The 27,600-nt window shown below is 51.8% G+C and overlaps 2 protein-coding genes across 4 annotated transcripts in view; both read left to right on the forward strand.

The window, feature by feature from the left end:
• SHC1 (SHC adaptor protein 1) overlaps nucleotides 1-4,964 on the forward strand; it is a 92,934-nt gene extending 87,970 nt beyond the window's left edge. For 2 of the 3 annotated variants that reach the window (XM_060255395.1, XM_060255386.1), the window contains exons 11-13: nucleotides 642-803; nucleotides 3,069-3,319; nucleotides 4,674-4,958. In XM_060255395.1, coding sequence (XP_060111378.1) covers nucleotides 642-803; nucleotides 3,069-3,319; nucleotides 4,674-4,802 — 542 coding nt within the window. In that variant the 3' untranslated portion in view covers nucleotides 4,803-4,958. Of the gene's footprint in view, nucleotides 1-641; nucleotides 804-3,068; nucleotides 3,320-4,673 lie in introns of all 3 variants that reach the window. The other variant, XM_060255378.1, reaches the window with a different exon arrangement.
• Nucleotides 4,965-17,788: 12,824 nt separating this feature from the next.
• On the forward strand, nucleotides 17,789-27,574 carry PYGO2 (pygopus family PHD finger 2). The gene is made up of 3 exons (XM_060255403.1): nucleotides 17,789-18,135; nucleotides 20,944-20,993; nucleotides 26,473-27,574. Exons 1-3 carry the CDS (start codon nucleotides 17,871-17,873, stop codon nucleotides 27,562-27,564), a joined length of 1,407 nt encoding a protein of 468 aa, XP_060111386.1. The 5' UTR covers nucleotides 17,789-17,870; the 3' UTR covers nucleotides 27,565-27,574.
• Nucleotides 27,575-27,600: the final 26 nt, after the last annotated feature.

Here is a 27,600-nt window from a genome sequence, read left to right on the forward strand (position 1 = left end):
TTCCAGTGTCCTGGCTCCACTGATGGATCTCCTTGTGGCACCTGGTTTTTTGGCCACTTTGTGACACAGAGTGTTGGACTGGATGGGCCATTGGCCTGATCCAGCATGGCTTCTCTTACGTTCTTATGGCCACTGTGTGACACAGAGTGTTGGACTGGAGGGGCCACTGGCCTGATCCAACATGGCTTCTCTTATGTTCTTATGGCCACTGTGTGACACAGAGTGTTGGAATGGATGGGCCATTGGCCTGATCTAACATGGCTTCTCTTATGTTCTTATGGCCACTTTGTGACACAGAGTGTTGGACTGGATGGGCCATTGGCCTGATCCAGCATGGCTTCTCTTACGTTCTTATGGCCACTGTGTGACACAGAGTGTTGGACTGGAGGGGCCACTGGCCTGATCCAACATGGCTTCTCTTATGTTCTTATGGCCACTGTGTGACACAGAGTGTTGGAATGGATGGGCCATTGGCCTGATCTAACATGGCTTCTCTTATGTTCTTATGGCCACTGTGTGACACAGAGTGTTGGACTGGAGGGGCCACTGGCCTGATCCAACATGGCTTCTCTTATGTTCTTATGGCCACTGTGTGAATGAATATAATCTCCCTTCTCCTGTCCTCCTCTCCTACATTACAGGCAGGGACAAATACCCCACTGCCGCCGCCAGCCCGTCTGGGCGGACAGACCTGTTTGACGACCCCTCCTACGTCAACGTGCAGAACCTGGAGAAGACTCGGCAAGTCAATCCAAGTGCCGCCACCACCAATGGCAGCGTCCAGAGAGACCTCTTTGACATGAGTGAGTGGTGGTGGGAGGTCACATGGTATGGGGATGTTAAGTATCGGCCTCTCGTGGCTCTTAATGAGGACTGCAGTAGCGGGTTTGGTGGGCTGTCCAGCACTTTGTGGGAGGGGAGGGGGGTGCATCTTCGTAGTCCTGAGAATTTCACCTCGGCTTGCGTGGAAGAGCAGGAAAGCACCAAATTTCTCAGTCCCAGCCTTCTGCAGAAGATAGCACCACTGGCCCAGTTCATGAGTCAACAATGTGATACGGTGGCTAAAAAGGCAAATGCACTTTTGGGATGTATTAACAGGAATAGGACTCTTTTTCTAACAGGAGCTCCTCTGCATATTAGGCCACGCCCCCCCCAATGTAGCCAATCCTCCTGGAGCTTACAATAAACCCTGTACTAAGAGCCCTCAAAGCTCGTGGAGGACTGGCTACATCAGGGGTGTGTGGCCTAATATGCAGAGGAGCTCCTGCTAGAAAAAAAGAGCCCTGAAAAATATCCGGATCATGTGAAGTGATGGTATCGCTTTACTCTGCTCTGGTAAGACCTCACCTGGAGTATTGTGTTCAGTTTTCGGCATCACATTTGAAGAAGGATATAGACAAGCTGGAATGAGTCCAAAGGAGGGCGATGAAGATGGTGAGATTCTGGAGACCAAGTCCTATGAAGAAAGGTTGAAGGAGCTGGGCATGTTTAGCCTGGAGAGGAGGCAGCTGAGAGGTGATAGGCTCACAGTTTTCAAGTACTTGGAGGGCTGTCCCATAGAGCAGGGGTCGCCAACCCCCGGGCCGTGGACCGGTACCGGTCCGTGGCCTGTTTCCAGGTAGGCCGCACAACCGCCTGCCAACCCCCCCGCGCAGCCTCGCTACCCCCCGTTTATACCAATTTGAGGCCGGGGAAGGTGCCATGAAGCACTTCCCAGGCCGACCTCCCCCGCCCCCTGCTGGTCAGCTGATTCAACCAGTGGGAAAAATCATGGCAGCGGCGGCGAGCGACCACTGAAACAGCCGCGCTGCCGTGGTTTTCCCGGCCGATTGGATCAGCGGATCGGCGGGGGTGTGGGGAGGTTGGTCTGGAAGGCACTTCACCTTCCCTGGCCTTAAAGTAGTAAAAATGGGGCGGTAAGGCTGCGCAGGGGCGGGGCAGAGGAGGGAGGAGGAGGCGGAGGCGCCGCGGGGGGGGGCATCTCGGGCTGTGATGGGCTGGCCAGCCCTGGGGTCGGTCCCTGGGACAAAAAGGGTTGGGAGCCACTGCTATAGAGGATGGGGTGGAATTATTTTCTGTGGCCCCAGAAGGTAGAAACAGAACCAACGGGTTGAAATTAAATCAAAAGAGTTTCCAGCTCAACGTGAGGAAGAACTTCCTGACCGTTAGAGCGGTTCCTCAGTGGAACAGGCTTCCTCGGGAGGTGGTGGGCTCTCCTTCCTTGGAGGTTTTAAAACAGAGGCTAGATGGCCATCTGACAGCAATGCGGATCCTGTGAATTTAGGGGGAGGTGTTTGTGAGTTTCCTGCATTGTGCAGGGGGTTGGACTAGATGACCTTGGAGGTCCCTTCCAACTCTATGAGTCTATGATTCTATGAAAGCACCAAAGCAGTAAATGATGTGAAAGACCTCAGCCCGAGAGTTGCTGCCGGTCTGACTCAGGCTGTGGCTCAGTGGAAAAGCCCCTGCTTGGCATGCAGAAGGTCCCAGGTTCAGTCCCCAGTTCCTGCAGCTGAAAGGACAAGGCTTAGGAGGTGCTGCAAAAGACCTCTGCCGGTGACCTTGTAGAGCAGCTGCCGGTCAGAGCAGACGACACAAGCCTTGATGGACTGATGGTCCGATTCCGTAGAAGGCATTCTGGTGTGTGTGATCTCAAAGCAGCTCGAAGGCACAGACTGGGAAAAGGCTGCTGAAATGTCCCCACCCCCTTTCTCCATCCTTCCCCTCCCTAGAGAGCCAGTTTGCTGTAGTGGTTAAGTGGATGGACTCTTATCTGGGAGAACCGGGTTTGATTCCCCACTCCTCCACTTGCACCTGCTGGAATGGCCTCGGGTCAGCCATAGCTGTCGCAGGAGTTGTCCTTGAAAGGGCAGTTGCTCAATCGCACAGCAGAGTTACAGAGCAAAGCCTCTGTTTTCTCCATTGGCTGAGAGCCCTCTCAGCCCCACCCACCTCACAGGGTGTCTGTTGTGGTGGGGGGGAAGATAAAGGAGAATGTGAGCCGCTCTGAGTCTCTGATTCAGAGAGAAGGGCGGGGTATAAATCTGCAATTCTTCTTCTTCTTCTAGAGCCCTTTGAGGACGCCTTGCGCGTGCCTCCCCCCGCGCCGTCGGCTCAGCTGGTGGCATCCATGGAGGAGCAGCTGCGTCGAGAGCCTTGGTACCACGGCCGGATGAGCCGCAAGGAGGCCGAGAAGCTGCTGCAGGCCAACGGGGACTTCCTCGTGCGGGAGAGCACCACCACGCCGGGCCAGTACGTGCTGACTGGCCTGCAAGGGGGGCAGCCCAAGCACCTGCTTCTCGTCGACCCCGAAGGAGTGGTGAGTCTCTCGGGCTGCAGCAGTGGCAAAATCCAGATATGTTCTACACGGTGCATGGATCTTGCATGTAGACCAGGGGTGTCAAACATGCAGCCCAGGGGCTGAATCAGGCCCCCAGAGGGCTCCTGTCAGGCCCCGAGCAACTGGCTGTCATCTGCTTCCTTCTCCCTCTCTCTTGCTTCCTTCTGCATCGCAGCTTGGCTCGCCAGGCTTGCTCAATCGCACAGCAGAGCTACAGAGCAAAGCCTCTGTTTTCTCCATTGGCTGAGGCTCCTCCCTTGGGTGGGAACTCTCAATCACACGGGAGCTACAGAGCAAAGCCTCTATTTTCTCCAAAGGCTGAAGCTCCTCCCTTGGGAAGGAACATGGAGAGAGAGAGCTTGCTTTGCCAGGCTCTCTCAATCGCACAGCAGAGCTTCCCCTTGTGGTCTCCTGAGGAAGGAAAGAGCCAGAGCTTCCTCTGCCCAGTCCCCTGGATCCATGGGAGAGATACAAAGCAAACACCTTTAAGACCGAGTGCTAATGTTTTAACCACGTTTTAAGTTTTTACAAAATCTTTGTGTTTGTGTCCTTTATAAAAATTTATATTTCTGCTACCTGGCATTACATTTTATGACACACATGGCCTGGCCTGACCTGGCAAGGTCTCATTTATGTCAGATTCAGCCCTCATAACAAATGAGTTCGACACCCTTGACAGACCCTTCAAACGCTTCCCGGGGGGAGGGGAGGTGCTTTGAGCATCTCAGTGGTCAATGTTTTATGGAATGGGGGAAACTTCTCCTAAAATGTCTTATTCTGCTACTTTCCAACCTCCCTCCACCCTCTCTCCTAGCTTTAGGGGCTTTTCTGCATTCTCACCTTCCTCACTCGTGTGTTTCTTTTGCTTCAGTTTTTCTTTACCTATTCTGCGCACATTCGCTCCCTCTAGTGGCCGGTTCAGTATCACACCCTGTTGTGTTCGGCATATCTTCTTGCAGTTTTAAACTAAGGTTTTTATGCTGGGCATAGTGGGGTAATATAGAATGGGCCACTAGGGGGAGCAAATGCAGAACCAAACAACAGGAACACGCATGTGAAGGAAATGAGAAAGGGGGGGGGGAGGCCTTAGTCCGTGAATCAAGATAAACAGGAAGCGTTGGATGCTGGCTGCGCCAATGAGGTCTCCAGCAGCCAATCAGAAGCTTTGCTGGGCAAAAGCCCCACCTGGCTCTGCCCACTTTCTAAAAACACTCGGCGGGTGTCCAGAACTGTATCAGCGGTCACCACGTTGGGGGGGGGGGCTCCTGTTCTAATTTGGGTGGACAGAGCCGAGTTCCGGGTCTCCAGCATTGCTTGCTTGTCCCCCACGCAGGTTCGAACAAAAGACCACCGCTTCGAGAGCGTCAGCCACCTCATCAGCTACCACATGGACAATCGGTTGCCGATCATCTCGGCGGGGAGTGAGCTCTGCCTGCAGCAGCCCGTGGAGCGGAGGTCCTGAGAAGCAAGGGGGCTGGGCGCACCACTCCACCACCACACCCCCCAGCATCGCCTTCTCCTTCCAGCTGCTCCTCCCAGGCCTGCCCGCCTTCTGCGGGGTTCCACTCCTCAGCCTGCCTCACCGCATGGGCTCCCGCGCCCCGTCTCGCCAGGAGTCGCGGCTCCCATCCGGACCAAGAGTGAGAGAGACGCCGTCTCTGCCAAAGCGAACTCCCTCTTTTCCCGAACCGGCTCCGTTCGGAAGCGAAAATCTCATCCGATCACTTCAATTCTTCATTTCTCACAAAGGAAAGCCTGGGAGTTAAAATGGCCTTTCCCTCTTCTTCATCAACGCCCCTCTAGGGCGGTAGTCCTTAACGAAGGCGCCCAACTCGTTTTACTACTGCGCCCCGCCCGCCCCAACCCGCAGATTCCATGCTTACAGCTTCCTGTCTCCATGCCGGGTAGCCTAAAAGAGGGCACACGGTCCGCTTCCGGCCCATGAAGCAGCGAAGAAACGGGAATCACAATATCATTCACGAGGGGTGCCCCACTGAATCTCCTTCCCATGGATTCAGCCATGCCAAAGTCCCTCATCTTGGGGGGGAGGGGGGCGGAGCAGAGGCCTCCAGCCCTCAAAAGCACAAAAAGAGGGCCGCCGCCCTGCCCTTGGACGCGTGAGCCCCTTCCCCTCCGGTTCAACATATTAACTCTTTGTGCCTTGACCCTTTTACAGGTCTGAGATTTTATGCAAAAGCCCCGTGCTCTGGTGGCACAAACCTAGCCTGTTCTCTTTGTTTGGGGGGGAGGGGGAAAAAAGCAGGCAAAAAGAGCTACTCCCCCCCCCCACATTAGCCACAGTCTCGGACCCGCGGGGGCCGCTTCCTCCCGCAAAGGCAGGCTGAGCCCCGCCCCCCCCCCAGGTTGGAGGGGAGAGAGGGGCACTTCCTCCGGGCTACGATGCCCCACACTACAGTTCCTCCGCCCCTCTCCTCCCTGCCTTCGAGAGAAGCACAGAGGCTCAGCAGCGGAGAGCCCCGCCGAGATAAAGGGGGCGCTCCCGGTGCCGAGGGCAAAGCCCCCCCCCCCCCCAACCGTGTGAGGCTGTGAGCTCAGGTCGACAGGGTTTCCAGAGCACCCAAAGGGCCTTGGGAGAGAGATTGGGGGGGCAGGGCCTCATACTGCTCTGCCTGCCCCCCCTCCTCCCACAGGCCTGTACATAACGTTTGATAACCTCATCTTGCATGTAGATTGTTATACTCCAGAAGCCAAAGCGTAGCCCCTCTCCCCTTCCCCGAATTCCACCCCCACCCCACCCCACACACATACCTGTTATCAGTGTGCCTGCCCCACCGAACAGTGCGGGCTTCGTTTCCACCTCACTCCCTTTCCCAAGCGTTCCCCCCCCACCGCCACTACACACGATTTGTATCGGTTTGATTTATCTTGATTATACCAAAGGAACCCAATGGTTATTATTAAAGTTGGTATTTCTTTACCCCTCTGGTCGCCGGCAGCGTCTGTGGGGAGGGGGGATCGGGGGGCGGGGAGAGCTTCCGACTCCCAAACGATGTCCCCTCTAAGCTGCGGAGTCTTGTGAGGAAAAATTCTACTTTGTGAGCTCCTGGCGTTAAAGCGGCGAGCGACTGCAAAAATGAGTGTGCGCTGGGGTCCCGTCCTTCCTGAGGGAAGACAAATGTGTGTGAGCCGGAGGCTAAAAATCTGTGAGCCGGCTCACGCTAACTCAGCTTAGAGGGAACACTGCTCACAAAAGCTCGTCCCCCCCACAAAAAACCCACTTTTTTTTAACTCTTGAGGCAGTACTGTATTCGAATCAGGGTTGTCAGCGACGGGATGGGAAACATCTGGAGATTTTGGGGGTGGAACCTGGGGAAGGCACGGTTTGGGGAGAGGAGGGACCCCCCATGGGATATAATACAATAGAGTCCCCCCCCCACCCAATCCTTCCTCTAATCTGTGGAGCCTTGTGAGCAAAAATTCTAATTTATGAGCTAAAACATCCCTAAAAGAGCCAGTTTGGTGTAGTGGTTAAGTGCGCGGACTCTTATCTGGGAGAACCAGGTTTGATTCCCCACTCCTCCACTTGCAGCTGCTGAATGGCCTTGGGTCAGCCATAGCTCTGGCAGAGGTTGTCCTTGAAAGGGCAGCTGCTGTGAGAGCCCTCTCCAGCCCCACCCACCTTACTGGGTGTCTGTTGTGGGGGAGGAAGGTAAAGGTGATTGTGAGCTGCTCTGAGACTCCGAGATTCAGAATGAAGAGAAGGATATAAACCCAATATCATCTAGAGAGTCAGCTTGGTGTAGTGGTTAAGTGCACAGACTCTTATCTGGGAGAACCAGGTTTGATTCCTCACTCCTCCACTTGCACCTGCTGGAATGGCCTTGGGTCAGCCATAGCTCTCACAGGAGTTGTCCTTGAAAGGCCAGCTGCTGTGAGAGCCCTCTCCAGCCCCACCCACCTCACAGGGTGTCTGTTGTGAAGGAGGAAGGTAAAGGAGATTGAGCCGCTCTGAGACTCTACAGAGTCGAGGGCAGGATATAAATCCAATATCTTCATCTACCTCACAGGGTGTCTGTTGTGGGGGAGAAAGGTAAAGGAGATTGTGAGCCGCTCTGAGACTCTTCAGAGTGGAGGGCGGGATATACATCCAATATCTTCTTTTTTTTTTTCAGCAAATATTTGCTGAATAAATTCAATATCTTCATCTACCTCACAGGGTGTCTGTTGTGGGGGAGGAAGGTAAAGGAGATTGTGAGCCGCTCTGAGACTCTTCGGAGTGGAGGGCAGGATATAAATCCAATATCTTCATCTACCTCACAGGGTGTCTGTTGTAGGGGAGGAAGGTAAAGGAGATTGTGAGCTGCTCTGAGACTCTTTGGAGTGGAGGGCGGGATATAAATCCAATATCTTCATCTACCTCACAGGGTGTCTGTTGTGGGGGAGGAAGGTAAAGGAGATTGTGAGCCGCTCTGAGACTCTTCAGAGTGGAGGGCGGGATATAAATCCAATATCTTCACCTACCTCACAAGGGGTCTGTTGTGAGGGAGGAAGGTAAAGGAGATTGTGAGCCGCTCTGAGACTCTTCGGAATGGAGGGCGGGATATAAATCCAATATCTTCATCTACCTCACAGGTTGTCTGTTGTGGGGGAGGGAGATAAAGGAGATTGTGAGCTGCTCTGAGACTCTTCAAAGTGGAGGGCGGGATATACATCCAATATCTTCACCTACCTCACAGGGGGTCTGTTGTGGGGGAGGAAGGTAAAGGAGATTGAGCCGCTCTGAGACTCTTCGGAGCGGACGGTGGCATATAAATCCAATATCACCATCATCTTCTAAAAAAAACCCCAGATGCCACGTTATCCCTTTTATCATCACAGCACTATGCAAGAGCTTTCACCTTCCCCTGTGCTTTTTATCAGGCTGGATGGTAAGGGGTAGCGTTGCAAACCCCCAGGTGGGGCTGGAAAAAGACACAAGTCTCTGTGAAAAACCAGCCTCAGAAGTAATTACAAATGATTTATAACTGAATATGAAGTAATAATATAGAGTGAAATCAATCATTAAACAAACAATGACCACACCTGCACACAAGTGTCTCAATAAACGAATAAACGCTGAGAGAGTCCAGAAATGCAGTTCAGGTTGTGGTGAAGGTAGGTCCTTCTAAGGAGACCAGCATTCCAAGATCTCTTCAACAATATTTCGGTAAGATAATTCAGTGCAGCAATGCAAACAATGCGAAAGGGCCGTACTTGATCCTGTTTCACAACAAGGCTTCTACAAGCTTCTAAGAGCATGAATACATTTTTACAAAAGAGCAGAGCTTCAGAATTCTTTCGCAACAATCCCCAGGTGGAGGCAGTATCCCCTGGTTTGGAGACCCTCCCCCCGCTTCAGGGTCGTCAGAAAGCGGGTTGGGGGGGGAGGGAAATGTCTGCTGGGCACTCCATGATTCCTATGGAGGCCGATTCCAATAGGATATAATGGATAATTGCTGGACTAGATGGACCCTCGATGGTCTGATCCAGCAGGGCTCTTCTGAGGGGAAGGCCTCGGCCTCTCTGCCGTTGTTGGCTTTCCAGAGTAAACTGGTTGAGGCCACTCTGTGAGGCAGGATGCTGGACTAGATGGACCCTCACTGGTCTGATCCAGCAGGGCTCTTCTGATGTTCTTATGAGGGGAAGGCCTCAGCCTCTCTGCCCTGTTGGCCCTCCAGAGGAACTGGTTGAGGCCACTGTGTGAGACAGGAGGCTGGACTAGATGGACCCTCACTGGTCTGATCCAGCAGGGCTCTTCTGATGTTCTTATGAGGGGAAGGCCTCAGCCTCCATGCCCTGTTGCTGGCCCTCCAGAGGAACTGGTTGAGGCCACTGTGTGAGACAGGATGCTGGACTAGATGAACCCTCACTGGTCTGATCCAGCAGGGCTCTTCTGATGTTCTTATGAGGGGAAGGCCTCGGCCTCTCTGCCCTGTTGCTGGCCCTCCAGAGGAACTGGTTGAGGCCACTGTGTGAGGCAGGATGCTCACTAGATGGACCCTCACTGGTCTGATCCAGCAGGGCTCTTCTGATGTTCTTATGAGGGGAAGGCCTCAGCCTCTCTGCCCTGTTGGCCCTCCAGAGGAACTGGTTGAGGCCATTGTGTGAGACAGGATGCTGGACTAGATGGACCCTCACTGGTCTGATCCAGCAGGGCTCTTCTGATGTTCTTATGAGGGGAAGGCCTCAGCCTCTCTGCCCTGTTGGCCCTCCAGAGGAACTGGTTGAGGCCATTGTGTGAGACAGGATGCTGGACTAGATGGACCCTCACTGGTCTGATCCAGCAGGGCTCTTCTGATGTTCTTATGAGGGGAAGGCCTCAGCCTCCATGCCCTGTTGCTGGCCCTCCAGAGGAACTGGTTGAGGCCACTGTGTGAGACAGGATGCTGGACTAGATGAACCCTCACTGGTCTGATCCAGCAGGGCTCTTCTGATGTTCTTATGAGGGGAAGGCCTCAGCCTCTCTGCCCTGTTGGCCCTCCAGAGGAACTGGTTGAGGCCATTGTGTGAGACAGGATGCTGGACTAGATGGACCCTCACTGGTCTAATCCAGCAGGGCTCTTCTGATGTTCTTATGAGGGGAAGGCCTCGGCCTCTCTGCTCTGTTGTTGGCTTTCCAGAGGAACTGGCTGAGGCCACTGTGTGAGACAGGTGGGAGCTTTGAGAGCCACACGATATGTTGAAAGAGCCCCATGTGGCTTCCGAGCCACAGTTTGGCCTCCCCTGCTTTAGGGGATAGTTCTTGAGAAAACCAGTTCTTTTGGAAGGTGGACTCTATTGAGTTATATCCTGCTGGGGTCCCTCTCCTCCACAAATCCCACCCTGCCCAGTCTGCACCCTTTGGTTGCCAGCTCTGGGTTGGGAGATACGTGGAGATTTTTTTTGGAGGGGGGGGGTAGATCCTAGGGAGCGACCTCCGCATGGTTCAATGCTGGAGAGTCCACCCTCCAAAGCAGCCGTTTTCAGAGGAACTGGTCTGTCCCCTGCCAGGCAATCTCCAGCCGCCACCTGGAGGTTGGCCACCCCAGTTAAGCCCCTTTTGCAGAGATTCTAAGCAGGGAACGAATGCCTATCGGGACTGAGGCGGTTGCTTAAGCTGCACTGCCCAACCAAGAAGAAGACTGAATCAGAGACTCCGAGCAGCTTGCAATCCCACAAGAACATAAGAGAAGCCATGTTGGATCAGGCCAGTGGCCCCTCCAGTCCAACACTCTGTGTCACACAGTGGCCATAAGAACATAAGAGAAGCCATGTTGGATCAGGCCAATGGCCCATCCAGTCCAACACTCTGTGTCACACAGTGGCCATAAGAACATAAGAGAACCCATGTTGGATCAGGCCAATGGCCCATCCAGTCCAACACTCTGTGTCACACAGTGGCCATAAGAACATAAGAGAAGCCATACTGGATCAGGCCAATGGCCCATCCAGTCCAACACACTGTGTCACACAGTGGCCATAAGAACATAAGAGAAGCCATGCTGGATCAGGCCAATGGCCCATCCAGTCCAACACTCTGTGTCACACAGTGGCCTTAAGAACATAAGAGAAGCCATGCTGGATCAGGCCAATGGCCCATCCAGTCCAACACTCTGCGTCACACAGTGGCCTTAAGAACATAAGAGAAGCCATGTTGGATCAGGCCAATGGCCCATCCAGTCCAACACTCTGTGTCACACAGCGCCCAAAGTATATATATATATACACGCACACATATACACACACACACTGTGGCTAATAGCCACTGATGGACCTCTGCGCCATATTTTTATCCAATCCCCTCTTGAAGCTGGCTATGCTTGTAGCCGCCACCACCTCCTATGGCAGTGAATTCTCCTATATCTTCTCCCCCCCACCCACAACAGACACCCTGTGAGGTGGGTGGGGCTGAGACAGCTCTGACAGAAGTTGCCCTTTCAAGGACAACTCCTATGAGAGTTCTGGCTAACCCAAGGCCATTGCAGCAGCTGCAAGTGGAGGAGTGGGGAATCAAACCCCATTCTCCCAGATAAGAGTCTGCGCAGTTAACCACTACACCAAACTGGCTCTCCAAGTGTACATTTCCGTGTTCCCGAAATGCATTTGCAACACGTTTACTGAAGAAACGTTTGACAATATTGCACAACAAATGACACAACGGATTCTCCCCACCACCACCCCTGCTGTGATGCAAAATCTCTTCCTGGGAATACGCAATAGGGTGTGTGTGTGTGTGTGTGTGTGTGTAGGTTGTAATGAGCAGCCATGCTAGACAAAGATGTGAAACCAGAGAGCTCACAGGTATGAGTATAACTTAGAACACTCCGTGAGAACACTCCACACTTCTGTTTGTCCTTAGCTTCTCTTGGTGTGGCCCTTTCAAGGAGCCGTGCTTGAGCCTTGGAGACAAGCAGAGCAGTGCCAGATTGAAACTGTGTCCCTTGGGGAGCTGCCTGAAGAAGGATTCGCTCTGAAAGTGGACAGAAGCAGCAGTCCCGTTGCAGCCACGCCAGTTTGGGAACTGCAATCACACACCTGCACATGGACTTCAGGAAGTTCTACAAACGAAACAAAAACATTACATATTGTAAAAATGGACTGGAAAAGAATTCCCAATTAATATGTGAAAAATACTGTGGTTGAAAATTTTGTTTTCAATATATGCATTAGTTAAAGCTCTCACAGAGTGTTTTAAGTTATATACCATGCTAGACAAAGAGGCAGGCTGGAATTCAGGTGGCTCAAGGGGTTGCCGGAGAGGACCCTGCCATGCCATTTATACCTGGGGCTGCCAGCTCTGGATGGAGAAATACCTGCAAATTTGGAGGGTGGGGCCAGGAGAGGGACCTCATAGAATCAAAGACTTGGAAGGGACCTCCAGGGTCATCTAGTCCAACTCCTTGCACAGAGCAGGGAACTCCCAAACACCTTCCCCTAAATTCACAGGATCTTCATTGCTGTCAGATGGCCATCCAGCCTCTGTTTAGAAACCTCCAAGGAAGGTGAGCCCACCACCTCCCGAGGAAGCCTGGTAGGCTTCCCAATCCCCAGGTCCCAGAGGGGGATCCCCCAGTTTTACAGGCTTCCCCCCTCCCCCAGCCAGCTGGCCGGCGGGGGAAGCCCCGCCCCCACAGCTATCATGCACCTCCATGAACGATTCCCATAGGGAATGATGGGGAATTGATCCGCGGGTATCGGGGGCTCTGGGGGGGGTTGTTTTTTGAGATAGAGGCACCAAATTTTCAGTGTAGCATCTAGTGCCTCTCCGCAAAATATCCCCCAAGTTTCAAAAAGATTGGACCAGGGGGTCCAATTCTATGAACCCCAAAAGAAGGTGCCCCTAGCCTTCATTATTTCCTATGGAAGGAAGACATTTAAAAAGGTGTGCAGTCCCTTTAAATGTGATGGCCAGAACTCCCTTGGAGTTCAATTATGCTTGTCACACCCTTGTTCCTGGCTCCACCCCCAAAGTCTCCTGGCTCCACCCCCAAAGTCCCCAGATATTTCTTGAATTGGACTTGGCAACCCTAAAGCCTGGTCCACTGAGGAACCGCTCGAACGGTCAGGAAAGTCTTCCTAATGTTGAGCCAGAAACTCTTTTGATTTAATTTTTTTTTTAACCAGAGTTATTTTAATTGAACATGTACTCCAATGAATAGCAACAGCAACAGCAAGCCTTTATTGGCATAAAACAGATTTAGCAGTAAAATAGCAATATAAATAATATAAAATCCTAGATTATAGAGTACATAGGGAGCTAATATGCATAAAATAAGTAAAATATATACGAGTTGAGTTTAGCCAAATTAAATAATTAAAACAAAATGTGGTCATTCCGGAACCATTCTCTGTCGTATTTCCATGGCCTGTTGGAGAAATCTAGCCACCATTAAAGTTACCTCAGCGCAAGTGTCATTTAAAAGTTTGTGGATTTTGCCTGAATCAGCACAGCCCAACGTATCTGCTAAGATATCTTTCAGGTGTATACAACGAATATCATCATAAAGAGGACAGTTCAATAATACATGGGAAATAGTTTCAATACACTTGGAATTACAAAGACAGTGTCTATTAGAGTACTCAATCCTGTTAAATCTACCAAATAGGATAGCAGATGGTAATGCATTACATCTCGTTAACGAGAACGCACGCCGTTGCTGTGGAGCTTGTAGAAAGGAAAATACGACGCTAATTTCCCTACTGAGAGAGGAAGTTCAAAATTCAGCGGGGAGCAAGACTTGTTGGCCAGGCTATATAACGTTTGCATTTCAATATCTAGAATTCTGAGCTTAAGTTTCAAAAAAGCATCTTTTAAGGATAGCATAAGAAGTGAATCTAAATCAATGCCCATAGATTTAATATCCTCTCCATAAAAACTAGCCAATTTGACAAATTAGATTCTGAGAACAGTTGATATAAAAGGCTCTCTGAGTCAGAGTGGAAATGTAGCCAGTATTTAAGTGACATTAGCCATGCTTGTGTTTCCGCAAGATTCGTCCCTGTTTCTAAACACAAAACTGCATATGGTACGCACTTTGGGAATCCCAGAATTTTCCGTAGGAATTTCGATTGGACACCTTCAATGTTATTATCCATTTTGTCAGATACTGACCATCATAGTCCAAAACTTGGTGCCAGACATGTTCCCTTACTGTTATATGCAGACGATACAGTTTTGATTTAATTTCAACCCATTGGTTCTAGTCCTACTTTCCGGGGCCACAGAAAACAATCCCACACCCTCCTCTATAGGACAGCCCTTCAAGTACTTGAAGATGGTGATCCTATCGCCTCTCAGCCGCCTCCTCTCCAGGCTAAACAGGCCCAGCTCCTTCAACCTTTCTTCATAAGACTTGGTCTCCAGACCCCTCGCCTTCTTCGTCACCCTCCTCCAGACCTCGGTTGGGTATAAGGCCGTAAAAACAAAGCTGGAGTCCAGTGACACCTTTCAGCAGGGGTCATTTTGCAGAAAAAAAGGTGGTGGGCCTCATTAGCGCAACGCATCGGCATATGCCACCCTCCCACCAGCCACAAGCAACAAAACGCCAAAAAGGGGACCCCTCCTGGGTGAGCAAAGCCTGCTTGGGCTGGCTAGAAATCCAGCCAGCCCAAGCAGGCCTCGCTCGCCTGGGGCTCCCCGTGGCCGCCACCACCCCCAGTCAAAAGGCCAGCAAGCCACCCGCTGCCCAAAATCACATAAGAAGTGCAGAGAGGGTGGCGTGGGCTTCTCCAGGGGTTAATGAGGGCCGCTGGGGGTGTGGCAAAGCCCCTGGGGGCTGCCCAGCTGCCCGCTCTCTCCTAATCCAGCGATTGTTATGCAGCTGCACCTACTATTCAACGGACAAGGTAGGTGAGGAGGAACCCTCAGGTTCAAGAGCTGCGCTCCTGTGGGTTCCTGCTGAATTCAAGGCCTGCCTCTAAGACCGACAAGAAGAAGCCAGCATGCACACGAAAGCTTTTACCCAAAATAAAACTTTGTTGGTCTTTAAAGCTGCCACTGGACTTAAACTTTGTCCTGCTGCTTCATACCAACATGGCTGCCCCCCGGATCTGTCGAGCCATAAAGTCCCCCCTCCAAAGCAGCCACTTTCTCCAAGGGGAACTGATCTTGGTTGTCTGGAGATGAGATGTAACAGTGGGAGATCTCCAGGAGCTCCCTGGAGGCTGGCAACCCTATCAGGCCCGCCCTCAATCGGTCTGTCTGTGAGCACACGCACGTGTAGGGTTGGGAGTGGATCCACCTGTGAATCTTCACTGCTGACTGTAATAATGCTAAAAATCAAAAAGCCATGTAATAATTTTAATTAGGGGAAATAAACGAAGGGGAATGAATGAAGGGGGAGAAAAGAAAAAAACCAACCCAGAACAGACAAGGTAACCAGAAGAGTTGAAAAAAAGAAAAAATTATATATTGAATGATCACAGTCAATTTTTTTTTTAAGCTAAAACTGTATTCCAAAAAAAACTTTAATCAAATGATTAATATTAAAAACTGTGCCTCAGAATCCATCATTTTTGTTACTTCTATAAGTACCTGTATTAGGGTTGCCAATCCCCAGGTGGGGGCAGGGGATCCCCCGGTTTGGAGGCCTTCCCCCCGCTGGAGACCCAGTTTGGTGTAGTGGTTAAGTGTGCGGACTCTTATCTGGGAGAACTGGGTTTGATTCCCCACTCCTCCACTTGCACCTGCTGGAATGGCCTTGGGTCAGCCATAGCTCTGGCAGAAGTTGTCCTTGAAAGGGCAGCTGCTGGGAGAGCCCGCTCCAGCCCCACCCACCTCACAGGGTGTTTGTTGTGGGGGAGGAAGGTAAAGGAGATTGTGAGCCGCTCTGAGACTCTTCGGAGTGGAGGGCGGGATATAAATCCACTATCTTCTTCTTCTTCATCATCTTCTTCTTCAGGGTCATCAGAAAGTGGGGGGAGGGGAGGGAAATGTCTGCTGGGAACTCTATTATTCCCTATGGAGATTTATTCCCATAGAAAATCATGGAGAATTGATCCACGAGTATCTGGGGCTCGGGGGGGGGGTGTTGCTTTTTGAGGTAGAGGCACCAAATTTTCAGTACAGCATCTACTGCCTCTCCCCAAAATAGCCCCCAAGTTTCAAAACACTTGGACCAGGAGGTCCAATTCTATGAGCCCCAAAAGAAGGTGCCCCTATCCTTCATAATTTCCTATGGAAGGAAGGCATTGAAAAGGTGTGCCGTCCCTTTAAATGTGATGGCCAGAACTCCCTTTGGAGTTCAATTATGCTTGTCACAGCCTTGATCTTGGCTCCACCCCTAATGTCTCCTGGCTCCACCCCCAAAGTCCCCAGATATTTCTTAAATTGGACTTGGCAACCCTAACCTGTATACAAGGCTTTTTTGGTAGCAGGAACTCATTTGCATATTAGGCCACACACCCCTGATGTAGCCAACCCTCCAAGAGCTTTAAAAGGTAAAGGAAGTTCCCTGTGCAAGCACCAGTCGTATCTGAATCTGGGGTGATGTCACATCACGACATTTTCATGGCAGACTTTTTACGGGGTGGTTTGCCATTGCCTTCCCCAGTCATTTACACTTTCCCCCCAGAAAGCTGGGTACTCATTTTACCGACCTCGGAAGGCTGAGTCAACCTTGAGCCGGCTATCTGAACCCAACTTCCGTTGGGTTACAGGGCTTTTAGTACAGGGCCTACTGTAAGCTCCAGGAGGATTGGCTACATCAGAGGGGTGTGGCTTAGTATGCAAAGGAGTTCCTGCTACAAAAAAGCCCTGCCTGTATATATAACCACGTACTGACGTATTTTGAAGCACAGTTTTTAAAATTTACCATTTGATGGACCTTTCATTAGAGGTAACAGGACATTGATCATGCAAACTTTCGAGCGCAACAGAACTCTGGCATCAGGCCAGATATTACAAAATTTGTCAACCCCCCCCCCCCCCCAAATTAGACAATTAGAGAGAAAGCAGCGCTTTTAGGGCACGATATGAAAATACTCTTGCCAAAATTGGGAGTTAAACCCAAGTGGGCAGCCGTGTTGGTCTACAGTAGTAGAACAAAGTAGGAATCAAGCATCACCTTTAAGACCAACAAAGTTTTATTCAGAATGTAAGCTTTCATGTGCTCTAAGCACACTTCTTCAGACGAGGCGGGTTAAAAGTGTAAACTGATACAAAATTAGGCTCAAATGGAGAAACAGTGTTATAAACTGAAAGTCCATTTGGCCTGGATAGCAATAAAAGGTAATAAAAGTTGCTTCCCTTGGCTCTTTCCTACAACTCCCGTGATGCATTGCGGCGACTAGGCAAGGGCGATTGGGCAACGTTAATTGTTTCTGTTAATTGGCTGAGCGCCATTCCTCGCCAGCCAATCCCAATTACGGTCACTCCCACTCGGCTTCTCCCAAAGAGAAGGGAAGACGACCGCTCTTTCCCCTCTTCCGAATAAAAAGAATTTTGATGATAAGATTTGACCAGAAGCCGCCTCAGGAACCTGCAGAAACATCCCAAGGGGACGATGCCATCATGCCCTCTCTTCCCCGCCCCCACATAAAAATGGTACCTTCCCATCGGCTCCTCAGGGGCGGAGCCACTTGAGGCGACAGTACTGGAAAACTTGAAGGCACTTCCGGTCCACTACCAAGGCAACGGAGGTTTTGCCATAGAGGTGCCGTGTGTAGAGTGGCACTACCGTAGACCCATAGCGATCCCACTACATCAAACCACTGCATTAAAAAACAGCACGGCCGTTTTCTCTCAGGGGCAAATCAGGCCAAAAACAGTCAATTAATTCCCCCTTTACCGGAAGATCATACTTGGCATCATTTAGCCCCTCAGGCGCACTTCCGTTTTTCATTGAGCATAGAGAAAAGGCCTAGAGCGCCACACCGCGGCAAGCGGGTGCCAGCCTTTCCATACCGGAAGTTCCTTTCCCGAGCCGGCCACAGACACGCCAAGGCCTAGAGCGGCCCCACCCGAGCCTATAAAAAGCGCCCAGGCCCAGGCTCTTCTTTTTCGCTCTTCACAGGAAGTGCGGCCCGCGCGCCGCTCTGGCCGCCTCTCTCCATGGCGCTGCGTTCCCAACCGCCGGCGCAGGCGACGGGCTTCCGCTTCCCGTCGCGATGGCGCGGCCCGGGGCAGCAGCAGTGCGCCGCCTGTAGCTGCTCGGCCCGCCTCCCCTTCTCCTTCCCCCCGTCTCCTATGGCGGCCCCGCACCCCGAGAAGCTGGAGGGCGGAGTCGGCCCCGCCCCGCCTCCTCCCGGCCCGCCACCCCCGCCGCCTCCCCCGGGCAGCCTCGCCACAGGCCCCGGCCGCAAGCAGGGCAAGGCCGGTAAGTGGGGCTGCCAACCCCCAGGCGGGGGCAGGGGATCCCCCCACTTCAGGGTCAGCAGAAAGCAGGGGGTGGGAAATGTCTGCTGGGAACTCCCTCATTTCCTATGGAGACCGATTCCCATAGGGTATAGGGGAGAATTGATTTGTGGGTATCTGGGACTCTGCAACAAGGGGGGCTGTTTTTTGAGGTAGAGGCATGAAATTTGCAGCATAGCATCCAATGCCTCTCCTCAAAAGACCCTCTAAATTGCAGGAGGATTGGACCAGGGCGTCCAGTTCTATGAGACCCAAAAGAAGGTGCCTCTGTCCTTCATTTCTAATGGAGGGAAAGCATTGAAAAGGTGTATGGTCCCTTTAAATGTGATGGCCAGAACTCCTTTTGGAGTTCAATTCTGCTTGTCACACCCTTGCTCCTGGCTCCATTCCCAGTGTCTCCTGGCTCCACCCCAAAGGCCTCCAGATATTTCTTGAATTGGACTTGGCTACCTTAAAGCCTGGGAGAGGGGGCTGGGGGGGGGGGGGCTGGCCGGGGAGGGGGGGCAGTGAGATGCCATCTCTAGAAAGTGAGTTTCAAAGGGCAGCTGCAGTAGAAGACCTAGCTTTTAAGTCCAGTACCACCTTAAGAGACTGAGAAGATTTTGGAGGTGTGAGCTTCTGTGAATCCAAGCAGACGCAACGTCGAGGCTTCGTTTCCTCTGAAGTTTGAAAAGTTGAACAGTCGCTCCCTTCAGCACCTGATGAAGGAAGCTTTGGCTTTCCAAAATATACACCCCAAAAAACTCTAAAGTACTACTGGACTCAAATTTAGCTGCTTCATCTCCAGAGACAGGCAGCCTCTGAATCCCAGTGCTTGGAGGTCAACATAAGGCAAGACCTGCGTCTTTATACCCTGGTTGTTGGCTGTCCAGAGCTACTGGTCGCTCTCTGTGTGAAGCAGGGCCCTTTGCTAGACAGACCACTGACCTGGCCCAGCCAGGCGGTTCTCATATCCAAAATCCCCTTTGGCTGGAAAGCTTGCCTGGCAGCAGTTGGCGCTTCTCAGGCCATCCCCTACCTGCCAGGATTGTTGTGAGCCAGTGGTGGCCAAGCTCGCTTAACTTAAGAGCCACTCGGAATAAATGCCTGAGAACTCCCCAAGACATGAATGTCAGATGTTTGAGAGCCGCAGGAAAGGAAAGTAGGCAAATAGGTGGGGGAGAGGTGGGAAGAAATGCAACTTTAAATGCATTCTCCAAGCTGCCAGCTAGCTTAGCTCGGAGAAGTGATTTAATGAGACAGATGCCTTCTCCAAACCGTTTGACGGGGAATAGGGGGGCTTCGAGAGCCACACAATATGTGTGAAAGAGCCACAGTTTGGCCACCCTTGTTGTAAGCTTGAAGAACAGACAAACCTGCTCACTGCCCATTCGGAAGCCCCCGCTGAGCTTTTGGTGCGTGTGCGTCTAAGAACGTAAGAGAAGCCATGTTGGATCAGGCCAATGGCCCATCCAGTCCAACACTCCGTGTCATACAGTGGCCAAAAAAACCCAAGTGCCATCCGGAGGTCCACCAGTGGGACTAGAAGCCCTCCCACTGTGCCCCCCAAGCACCAAGAATACAGGGCATCCCTGCCCCAGACAGAGAATTCCAACAAAACATTGTGGCTAAGAGCCGCTGATGGACCTCTGCTCCATACGTTGATCCGATCCCATCCCCTCTTAAAGCTGGTTATGCCTAGTGCGGATTTGAAGCTGGTCTGCTCCCAGCGCTCTCCTCCACCAGGCCAGCTCTCATTTAGTTTAACCGCTCACCTGAAACAAAGTTGACTTCAGAAGCTATCACAATGTGATTACAACTGAGTATCTTGATATGGATGCCCTTTGGAAGTGTGACCTTTGTCCCTCCACTCTCTTTGTGTCCCTACTCTCGTGGGGGGGGGGGGAGGAGGGAGACGCTTTTCTGTGCTTCTAGGTGTATTCTCAGCTGCGGGGGGGGGGGGGGGGAGGAGCAGTCCTTCCTTCTTGCGTTGCATCTAGCTCAAAGTGCAATCTGTTGGGAAACAGAAGTTGCCATCTACAGAGGGGGCATTCTTTGCTTCCAGGAATAGTTGACTGTGGTCAGCTAGTCAGCTGATAGCATTTGGTCAGATGAGAGAGCTAGTTTGGTGTAGTGGTTAAGCGCGCGGACTCTTTACCTCGGGGAACCGGGTTTGTTTCCCCACTCCTCCACTTGCAGCTGTTGGAATGGCCTTGGGTTAGCCATAGTTCTGGCAGAGGTTGTCCTTGAAGGCGCAGCAGCTGTGAGAGGCCTCTCAGTCCCACCCACCTCACAGGGTGTCTGTTGCAAGGAAGGAAGGGAAAGGAGATTGTAGGCAGCTCTGAGGCTGTCATTGAAAGGGCAGCTTCTGTCAGAGCTCTCTCAGCCCCACCCACCTCAGAGGGTGTCTGTTGTGGGGGAGGATGGGAAAGGAGATTGTAGGCCGCTCTGAGACTCTGTCCTTGAAAGGGCAGCTTCTATCAGAGCTCTCTCAGCCTCACCCACCTCACCAGGTGTCTGTTGTGAGGAAGGAAGAGAAAGGAGATTATAGGCCACTCTGAGACTCTTAATTCAGAGAGAAGGGTGGGGTATAAATCCCAATATCATATTCTTCTAGTGCTAACAAAAGACCAGCAATTTATTCATTTATTTTTATAGCGGGCCACTTGTTTGGGCTTTTTAGCACAGCCGCCCGTGATGCTCTTCAGCTCCTCGGAGGCTGTCTTTGGTGAAGGGCAGCTCAACGCTCACGCTTTATTCTCTTTCCTCTCGCTTTCCCCCCTGCAACCAGGCCTTCAGATGAAGAGTCCCGAGAAGAAACGCCGCAAGTCCAACACCCAGGTAACAGAGGCCGTCGTGTCTTCCTTCTCTTCCTCTGGGCACTGTGTATGGGTCGCTGGTGGGGGGGGTGGTTTCCTTGGGGGTGGGCTGCCTCTTAGCCCTGGCCCCACCTTGCCAGGCTGGCAGTTCAGCCACGCTTTAAAGTTCTCTGATAGCGGAGGTATGTTTTCCTGCTTCACACATGCCCAACGCCACGTCTCCGTTGCCAGCTGCAGTTTCTTCCAGCCACCCAGTCGATCAGAACAGAACGTTGTGGTGAACATATATATGAACATATATGAAGCTGCCTTATACTGAATGAGACTCTGGGTCCATCAAAGCCAGTCTTGTCTACTCAAACTGGCAGCGGCTCTCCAGGGTCTCAAGCTGAGGTTTTTCACGCCTACTTGCCTGGACCCCTTTTTAGTTGGAGATGTCGGGGATTGAACCTGGGACCTTCTGCTTACCAAGCAGATGCTCTACCACTGAGCCATCGTCCCTCCCCAAATAAAGGAAGGTAATGATAAAGGTGGTGATAGAGGAAGGGTGGGGATCGTGCAAGATGCTCAGTCATGCCCCCTAATTTGCTGTAGGAAAGTTTGTGGGCTTTTCCCTGCTGCTCAGCAGACAGTCCAATATTGATAGGGAGAATCACGGAAAGGTTGGGAGCAGGAAAAAAATGTGATGCAATAACGAAAACAATATAACCACTATCCAAAAAATTGTTGAATACAAAAACCTTTTTAAATAATTTGATTTCCACAGACTACATTCTTATACTATTTCAACTGGGTGAGGCAATCAGTAACATTTTATAATCCAATGCATCTTAAGCGCACAGGCAATATTTTACAGAAATTGATTCCGTTAGCAAAGTGCTTAGTGCAGAGAAAGTGCTCGTATAATAAAGTGCCAAAATTAACCCGTTAGTCCATTTCATGAAGACTCCACAATATCCGCCTCTGATGGAGCCTGGAGGCGGCTTGCGGCTTGTTGTGCCATTTCCAATCTTTTTATCAAAGAGGGGTGTCCGAAGTCCTTTCCAGCCTTTACATCATAAGAGTATACAATAGCTCACACAAGCCCACAGATTCTTCTAAGGGCGTGTCGTGGAGTCTTCATGAAATGGACTAACGGATTAATTTTGGCACTTTGTTATACGAGCACTTTCTCTGCACTAAGCACTTTGTTGACGGAATCGGTTTCTGTAAAATATTGCGTGTGTGCTTAGATGCATTGGATTATAAAATGCTACTGATTGTCCCACCCAGTTGAAATAGTATATGAATGTAGCGTGTGGAAATCACGTTATTTAAAAAGGTTTTTGTACTCAACAATTTTTTGGATATTGGTTATATTATCTTCGTTGTTGTATCACGGTTTTTTCCTGCTCAGCAGACGGTGGCATGGTCCTTTGGTGCATGAAACGTCAGCGGACGTGCCACCGTTTGCCAAGCAGTGTGCCAGAATGCGCCTGCTGTTAAATGCAGTTACGTTGTCTGCAGTGTTCCCTCTAAGCTGAGTTAGTGAGCTTAGCTCACTGGTTTTTAGCCTTCGGCTCACAATTTTTTTGTCTCAGCTCAGGAAGGATGGCTCCAGAATAAACTAATTTATGCAGTCGCTCACCCCTTTAACAGCAGTAGCTCACCCAGAAGAATTTTTGCTCACAAAACTCCCCAGCTTAGAGGGAGCATTGGTTGCCTGTGGTTGGAAGATTAGGTCTGTTTGTAGTTTCTTTTAGGGCATAACTAATCTTTTTTTTTTAAGAGCCCCGTGGCGCAGAGTGGTAAAGCTGCAGTACTGCAGTCAGAGCCCTCTGCTCATGACCTGAGTTCGATCCCAGTGGAAGCTGGTTCAGGTAGCTGGCTCCAGATTGACTCAGCCTTCCATCCTTCCAAGGTCGGTAAAAGGAGTACCCAGCTTGCTGGGGGGGAAATGTAGATGACTAGAGAAGGCAATGGCAAACCACCCTGTAAAAAGTCTGCCATGAAAACGTTGTGAAAGTAACGTCACCCCAGAGTCAAAAACGACTGGTGCTTGCACAGGAGACTACCTTTTTAATCTTTTTTTTTAAAAAAAAACAAAACAGACTGTTGAATTAGGGTTTGTAGAATCTTTCGGGATCAAGTGCCGTGTTCTACTGGAGAAAGTTTTCCTTCCAGACGTTTCGTTCTCAGCTGAGAACGAAACGTCTGGAAGGAAAACTTTCTCCAGTAGAACACGGCACTTGATCCCGAAAGATTCTACAAACCCTAATGATGTTACCAGCTGTGAAAACCTGAAATCTTTGATAGACTATTGAATGTTTACCAATACATCAATGACACGTTCGTACCGTTTACACAGATAGGATCAGTCTAAAGTTAACGACTGCTACCAGGTCTAGCAGTCAATAAACAAAATTAGATCAAGATCAAAAATAAATCAGTTTCTTGTAAATGAATTCTCAGGTACAATATTATGTTTCATTAAGTAAGAAATCAAAGGAAACCAAAGAGATACAGCACACCCTTCATAGTGTTCTAAAGATAATTCAAATGCGTTACATGCAGTTTTGTTAATTACAAACAGTTCCCATCATCTCTGAAACCAGTGTTCTAGAGAAGGAGGAGAGGAGTTTAACCAGTTAGCCGCTATAGAAAGTCTGGCAGCTGCAATTAGGTTATTTATTAAAACAGAAGTGCGTTTCCCTAAGCGAAAGACCTTTCCAGTTGTGCAATAAATAGATATCTGGTTTTAAAGGCAATTGGTAACCTCTAATCAGTCTTAGGGACATATCAGCTCAAATCATAAATAAATCCAAGACATGAATCCAAAAAGAACCCCAAAAAACCGGACAGTTAGCAGTGGAAAGCCTCTTTCGGGCCGCCAGGTCCTTCCTTTCCTCTTGCAAAACTTGCAGTATATGTGTAGAAAATGTTCAGATCTTTCACAAATTTTATGCACAGAATTGGAACGCTGATGCCTCCATCTGGTCATCAAGTTAATTGCGTCCCATCAGAAGCTAAGCAGGGTCAGCCCTGGTTCGTATATGGGTGGAGAAACCTCCAAGGAATATCAGGGTCGTGACGCAGAGGCAGGCATTGGCAAAACACCTCTGAACTTCTCTTGTCTTGAAAACCCTACTGGGCTGCCGTAACTCAGCTGTGTCTTGACGGTGACCGACAAGAGCATTGGGGGATGAGCGTTCGCGAGTCAAACCCCCTTAGCATACAAGAAGAAACGGAAAGCCCTGAGTTCTTACGTTCCAGTCTGAAGGTGGGAGGGGGGCGTGTCAAAGTTGAAGCAAGCTGTGACTCTCGTAAGCTCATACCCCGAAAATGGGTATGAGGCACCACATTTGAAGAAGGATATAGACAGGCTGGAATGGGTCCAGAGGAGGGCGACAAAGATGGTGAGGGGTCTGGAGACCAAGTCCTATGAAGGAAGGTTGAAGGAGCTGGGCATGTTTAGCCTGGAGAGGCGGCAGCTGAGAGGTGATAGGATCACCATCTTCAAGTACTTGAAGGGCTGCCCTAGAGAGGATGTTGTGGAATTGTTTTCTGTGGCCCCGGAAGGCAGAACCAGAACCAACGGGTTGAAATCAAATCAAAAGAGTTTCCGGCTCAACATTAGGAAGAACTTCCTGACCGTTAGAGCGATTCCTCAGTGGAACCGGCCTCCTCCTCGGGAGGTGGTGGGCTCTCCTTCCTTGGAGGTTTTTAAGCAGGGGCTGGATCTCTGACAGCAATGAAGATCCTGTGAATTTAGGTGGGGTAGGTATTTGTGAGGTTCCTGCATCGTGCAGGGGGTCGGACTAGATGACCCTGGAGGCCCCTTCCGACTGTACGATTCTATGAAATCTTTTGTTGGCTTCTTAAGGCATCTCTGGACTTGGATCTAGCTGCTCACAAGAATTGGCGAGAAAGTCGAACTGAGGTGGTTTTGCCCTCGCCTGCCTCTGCATATATACCCTGGACTGCCTTGCTTGGTCCCCCATCCGAGTACTAACCAGGGCTGACCCCAGGGAGCTTCCAAGATTTGATGAGATCAGGCTAGCCTGGGGCTATCCAAGTCACTTGCAAGTACCCACGACATTTCTTGGAGGCGGAATAAATAGAAGAACAACTGCAGATTTATACCCCGCCCCTCTCTCTGAATCAGAGACTCAGAGCGGCTTACAATCTCCTATGTCTTCTCCCCCCCCACAACAGACACTCTGGGAGGTAGGTGAGGCTGAGAGAGCTCTCCCAGAAGCTGTCCTTTCAAGGACAACTCCTATGAGAGCTATGGCTGACCCAAGGGCATTCCAGCAGCTGCAAGTGGAGGAGCGGGGAATCAAACCCGGATCTCCCAGATAAGAGTCCGCACGCTTAACCACTACACCAAACTGGCTCTCTGATCTTTGGACAGCTCGTTGCCGTTTTCTGGGCATCGAACCGGGGTGGGGGGAGGGTGAGTCGGTATTTGTGAATTTCCTGCATTGTGCAGGTCCCTTCCACGTTTACGATTCTGTGATGAAGAAACATCAACTGAGAGGTGACATGAGAGAGGTTTACAAGGTTATGCACCGGACAGAGAAGGTAGAGAAAAAAGTCCTTTCCTCCTCTTCTGACAATACCAGAACTCGTGGGCAGTCCATGAAATTGCTGAGCAGTCGGGTTAGAACGGATAAAAGGAAGTACTTCTTCACCCAACGAGTGATTAACACGTAGAATTCACTGCCACAGGAGGTGGTGGCAGCTGCAAGCATAGACAGCTTCAAGAGGGGATTGGATAAGCGTATGGAGCAGAGGTCCATCAGTGGCTATTAGCTGCTGGGTATAGATGGAACTCTCTGTCTGAGGCAGTGATGCTCTTTACTCTTGGTGTTTGGTGGGGGGGGTAACAGTGGGAGGGCTTCTAGTGTCCTGAGTGTCTAGAGCCAGTTTGGTGTAGTGGTTAAATGCGCAGACTCTTATCTGGGAGAACCGGGTTTGATTCCCCACTCCTCCACTTGCGGCTGCTGGAATGGCCTTGGGTCAGCCATAGCTCTGGCAGAGGTTGTCCTTGAAACGGCCACTTCTGGGAGAGCCTTCTCAGCCCCACCCACCTCACAGGGTGTCTTGTGGGGGGGGGGGGAAATATAGGAGATTGTAACCTGCTGTGAGTCTCTGATTCAGAGAGAAGGGCGGGGTATCAATCTGCAGTCATTGTCTTCTTCAGATGGCACCTGGGTTTTTGGCCACCGTGTGAGACAGAGTGTTGGGCCAGATGGGCCATTGGCCTGATCCAACACAGCTTCTCTTATATTGCTGCGTTCCACACCAGCTTAAAAAGGGGGGGAACCTTTCTGCATATAGGACGGGGCCAGGCAGGACATAAATGCAATGCCCGTGCCCGCAGTACGAAGGGTCTCAGCACAGAATTCTCCTCTTGTCGGGTCTGCAGAGTAGATCAGTTTGCCCGTAGGCCTTGTACGTTCCAGCCACCCCCCCTCCCCCACAGCAACCCATGATTATTTCCTTCTTTCTCCTTGCAGGGCCCCGCCTACTCCCACCTCTCAGAGTTTGCCCCGCCGCCGACCCCCATGGTCGACCACCTGGTGGCCTCCAACCCCTTCGAGGATGACTTCAGCACCCCCAAAGTCAGCTCGGCCTCGGCTCCGTTCCTGGGCAGCCCGGGGCCCTTCGGGAACTTCCGCGTGCAAGGGGCCATGGCTCCTCAGGTGCCCCCTGGCTACGGGGGAGGCCCTCAGGCCACGCGCAGGCAGCCGCCCCCCTTCGGCCCCGGCCACATGGGCCCGGCGTTCAACATGCCCCCGCAGAATGCCGCCTACGTCCAGCCCGGCGGGATGGGCTTCAGCGGGCAGCCGTTCGGGCAGCCCCTGGGACAGAACTTCAGCCCTCCCGGCAGCCAGCTCATGCAAGGACCTATGGGGGGCTTCGGGCCGATGATCTCCCCCACCATGGGGCAGCCCCCGCGGGGAGGGGAAGTGGGCCCAGGGCCTGGCCTCAACCCCCCCGGGGGGCCCCCGATGGCCCAACGCTTCAGCCAGCCGGCCAACATGTTCGGACAGTCGCCGATGGTGCGCCCTAATCAGACCCTCCCCAACCTGCCGCCCAACCCCGGCCCTTTCCCCGGCCCCGACCCAGGCTTCCCTCCCGGCGGCGAAGACAACGGCGGCGGCAAGCCCCTCAACCCCCCCGCCAACGCCTTCAGCCAGGAGCCGCACTCGGGGTCGCCGGCGGCCACCGTGAACGGCACTCAGCCCCCCTTCGCGCCCAACAGCGCTGGCCACCCTGGGGCGGGCACCCCCGAGGCCAACAGCCTCCCGCCGCCTCCCGGCAAGGCAGCCGGCAACACCGGCCACCAACCCCCACCCGGGCTGGTGTACCCCTGCGGGGCGTGCCGCAGCGAGGTGAACGACGACCAGGACGCCATCCTGTGCGAGGCCTCCTGCCAAAAGTGGTTCCACCGGGAGTGCACGGGCATGACCGAGAATGCCTACGGGCTGCTGACCACCGAGGCCTCGGCCGTCTGGGCCTGCGACTACTGCCTCAAGACCAAGGAGATCCAGTCGGTCTACATCCGGGAGGGCATGGGCCAGCTGGTGGCCGCCAACGACGGCTGAGCCCAGCCGCGAGCGGGCGGCGGAGACGGCTCCGGT

The sequence above is a fragment of the Heteronotia binoei genome, chromosome 1 (genome assembly GCF_032191835.1).
Source record: "Heteronotia binoei isolate CCM8104 ecotype False Entrance Well chromosome 1, APGP_CSIRO_Hbin_v1, whole genome shotgun sequence".
NCBI classification, from domain to species: domain Eukaryota; kingdom Metazoa; phylum Chordata; class Lepidosauria; order Squamata; family Gekkonidae; genus Heteronotia; species Heteronotia binoei.

Excerpts from the sequence above, each read along its gene's own strand:
- PYGO2 (XM_060255403.1), top strand. The coding sequence starts at position 17,871 with ATGGCGCTGCGTTCCCAACCGCCGGCGCAGGCGACGGGCTTCCGCTTC. Across the intron at positions 18,136-20,943 it reads CCGCAAGCAGGGCAAGGCCG|GCCTTCAGATGAAGAGTCCC; the intron begins GTAAGTGGGGCT and ends CCCTGCAACCAG. Across the intron at positions 20,994-26,472 it reads GCCGCAAGTCCAACACCCAG|GGCCCCGCCTACTCCCACCT; the intron begins GTAACAGAGGCC and ends TTCTCCTTGCAG.